Genomic DNA, 4,019 nt, shown 5'->3' with positions numbered 1-4,019 from the left:
TATGTGAGGGTGCTACGCTGGCTGGAGGATCGCTGCAGGTTACCCATGCCTAGGACAAAACAGTGTCAAACCAACCACGTAACAAGTGCCTGCTGTACAGAAGGGGTGACACCTACTTAACACTGCAAGCAAAAAAACCATCAGTCTTGAAAATGTGTACTGTGCTCCAGGTTGCAAGCTGATGGCAGATTTCATGGAACAATTCCTCAGTGTCCCATGCAAATGGAGAGAGAGGTTAGTTACAGAATGAAAGGTTTGGTGGGATCAAAGTCGTGACTCAGCTTCCCTCAACAAGTATTTAAAGTAGGAAATGCATCCCATGCCAACAAGCAGAAATTTGGGTGCAAAGTGTTTTCAAAGTTCATAATATCAATTCACCAACCGTACCAAAAAGGAAAAACAAGTAAACAAAAATGCATATTGTTTATATGATAGTTTGCTTTTCCTAACTACATGTACACTTTCCCTGACAAAAGGTAACACGTGGATCATTGCAAAGATGAAGCTGAGTGGTTTGGGAACAAGAACATGCATCTTCCAATCTGAACAGAGCTGTTGTGGTGGCTCTTGTTCTTCCAATGAAAGTGGTATTAAGTAGACAAGTAAACAAATAATTCCAGTTTCTAGCTATATTTCTTCATTGGCACATCCTGACAAACTCCATTTATTCTAGGTTGTGGAAGGCAGGAGAATTGCAAAAGCTGGTTGCTCCTTCAGCACTATTCTCTTGGTATTGCAGTTACATTAGCAAACATTAAAAAGGCATTTTCAAGTGTGTGAAAACAGAGCATATGAATCGGACAGTTCTCTATAAATAATTCTAGAGAGTTACTTAACTAAATCACTCTAATATTTTAAGAGTTTTTGGAAACCACTATACAGATTATTAATCAACCTTAAAGAACAAACTGCATTGCAACATGCATTACATTTCTCTCTACAGAAAATAAATCCTAATACTAATCTAATGCCTATGCTCTTCATAATACATGAGTGGCACTTCTATGAGATACTAGAGGAATATTTCGGTTTCAATAGACAATCCTCAGCTGTAGCATTTACCCTTATGCTTTGTTGAGAAGTTGGGTAAAACAGTATTTTTACTGTGAAAGATGCGGTAGGTAATTTTAGTGGCAAGCTCTTGTTTTACTGTATTGATGAATAAAAAAACCCCATGAACCAACTCAATTCTTAAGAGAGAGATGCATAGAAAACGCAAGAGAGGAAGCAATAAATTCTGTGCGTCATGAATACACTTATCTGGGATGTACCCGTGCATGTGCTATCAAACAGAAAACACTCCGACCCCAAGCTGACAGTGATGTATAGCCCCAAGCATCCCCTGCAAACATCACAAGAGCCTTTTAATTCCTGCAGGTCATTTTAAGTCCTTCAAACCTAGCTTCTGTCTCCATTAATTGACACCCTCTAGTTCTTCCTCCTGCACTGGCATTCCGGGTGCCCCCCCTGCCCCCCGCGCCAGCCGGCTCGGCCGGAGCCGGGGCCGTCACCCACCGGAGCCGGAGCGGAACAGGGCGGCCTGGGAGCCGTGGTGCAGCTCGACGGTGCCGTGGTTGGGGCTGCGGTACACGGGGCTGTAGAACGTCCTGCCCTCGTAGATGGGGGTGATGTGCATGTCCGGGGACACCGCCGAGCGCAGCTCCTGCCCCAGCTGGCTGTGCTGGCTCGCGTACGAACTCCTCAGGCCTGCAACCAAGCACAGGGACATGCCCATGTGGCCCATCTTCAGCAAAGCAACAGAGCTGTCAGGACTGAATCTTTCTTCCTTTGGCCGAGAAAAGGTGTTGTTTAAACCTGCCAGTTACAAAGACTTATTCATTACATTTTTTTCATTATTAAATGGCCCATACTGAAAGGGTGCTGACAAAGCAGCATTTCCTTGACCAAAAGTTTTGTCCATACAAAACTTGAAATTCCAACTAGTTCACACTAGCAACTTGAAATTTTCCAACTTAATTTTTTGGTATCATTTACAGTCTAAACCACAGAGAATAAAAGCTGAGTCAGCACACACAGTGCACGGATTCAGCAATAACAGGGTAAGTATGGACCTGACAGAAATCCTGTCGTGACAGAGGGCACAGACGAAAGGGGGTGTAATCGTCAAACTGAAACAGTCTGCAGCAGTAAGAGCAAACATCTGCTTGATAGTGGCAGCAGAAATGTAAGCACATGGAGAAAAATCTTTATAAAGGTTTAAATAGCCCATGATGTGAGTATATATAAATAGCTATGCTGCAGCTGGATTAGTATTTTTCACCTTGCTATATATTTAATATTTCATAGAAAATATATACAACTTTGTTGACTTCAGCATTACCATTGCAGGCACTAAAGCTTTGGCAGTTACCAAAGCAGCAGAATATGTGAAATGAGCTATGCAAGGATGATGAAATGATGGAGATTACAAAACAGCTTCAAAAGTACAATGGAGTAGTGATGTGTAACAAAATGTATCCTTTGTCTGTGTATTCTCCTCCCCTAAAATCTCAGACCTACTCTGCCACATTGTCTGCAAGGAAAGCTTTGAGCCATCACTAATAAAACACATCTACAGGTGCTGAGAACAGAGGACTTGAGCAGGCAAAGAGGGCAGCAGGGCCTTTCCCATCAAACTCATTCCCAAACCCTTATCAAACTGGCATGTTATTAAGTCTTGCAAACAGAAGTGAGGGAGAAGACACATTTTATCTTCTACTGAGGAATGAGAGCATTTTGGAGTTTCCTGCACTATAATGGTTCAAAAGAAAAAACAGAAATTGACATGTGTTTCAAAGGGCACAAGGTCTAATTGGATAATCACCTTGTCTGTGCTCATTCAGATGAAGGTCAGAACAAAATCAGTAACACACATGTTAACAAGAACTACCTCTCAGATGAATAGATTCTACCTTTTAGGGCTCTATTTTAAGCTAGTATTAAAATGGTTACCCTATACTGAACTTGAAGTATGAGATAGTCTAGAAATATCAGTGGAAAAAACCCCTAATATTCAGTGGTAATAAACTATATCTTTTAGGAAAGAACTGGACATAAAATTAGTTCCAGGCTAGTATGCTTCACTTTATGTTTAGCCTGCACACACATTTTAAATGTACTTTATCTCTGAAAATCTGACATGCCTCTGTAAGACTTAGAATTTCATTTAGCAACTTAAATCATAGCATTTAATTCAATGCATGGCTAGCAATTAATAATCATAAATCCAGTATTTATGAGGAACTTGCAACTGACACAATGTTTGACATCAGTATGTACAAGTGACCCGACACCAGCAGGCAATTGTGCCCCAGTGCTACAGCGTTTCATGCACAACTCCAGGACTGTATTCTGGGTTTTCTGCAGCTGTGGTCTGTGCCTGCTACTCACCTGTGAGGCTATCTGGCCGTGGGGGGACCATCCTCTCATAGATATCGTACTGCTGCCCATATGGTTCCATGTCATGAACTGTCCTCTGCAGCGTCGTCCCCAAGTGCTGTGGAACGGCCGTCATGCCAGAGCGCTTTGGGGAAGAGGATCCCAGCTGAGTCTGGGATGGAGAGCCCACTCTGGTTTGCACATCGGTCAGGGCGAGAGGAGAGCCGACTCTGCCCGCTGCTGGGTACGGGGCAGCGCCGCTGCCGGGGTTTGCCTGCCGCGAGGTGAGCGAGCCGACGCGGCGCACGGCCGAGGGGGAGGCAGGTCTGTGCGCGCCGTACGGGGAGCCCGCCCGCTGCACGGGCAGCGTGGTGGATGAGTACGCGTGGGAGGGCAGGGATCTCTGCTCAGTGACGCCGGGAGAGCCGTAGCCGCTCCCCAGAGATGTCCGCAGCGACCCCCGCGACGGGGACATGCTCGTGCCGACCATGTAGGAGGGAGACTGGGCTCTGGATGGCACCGAACTGACCCGTCTCATCACACGGTTGGCAGCGATATTGGCTGAAGGCTGTTGGAAATCAAAAACATTTATGAGTTTTATCATTTAGGTCACAGAGTGGATATTGTTCTCCTGTAAGATG

At 44.7% G+C, this 4,019-nt stretch overlaps 1 protein-coding gene across 1 annotated transcript in view; it reads right to left on the bottom strand.

Moving 5' to 3' along the window:
• PKP4 (plakophilin 4) overlaps positions 1-4,019 on the bottom strand; it is a 38,495-nt gene that overhangs the window by 15,121 nt on the left and 19,355 nt on the right. The window contains 3 exon segments of the mRNA XM_031063725.1: positions 1-49; positions 1,516-1,707; positions 3,391-3,946. The exon segment at positions 1-49 is cut by the window's left edge and continues 4 nt beyond it. Coding sequence (XP_030919585.1) covers positions 1-49; positions 1,516-1,707; positions 3,391-3,946 — 797 coding nt within the window.

This window comes from Geospiza fortis, unplaced genomic scaffold (assembly GCF_000277835.1).
Source record: "Geospiza fortis unplaced genomic scaffold, GeoFor_1.0 scaffold193, whole genome shotgun sequence".
In the NCBI taxonomy this organism is placed as follows: Eukaryota; Metazoa; Chordata; class Aves; order Passeriformes; family Thraupidae; genus Geospiza; species Geospiza fortis.
This window is presented reverse-complemented; position numbering and strand designations above follow the sequence as displayed.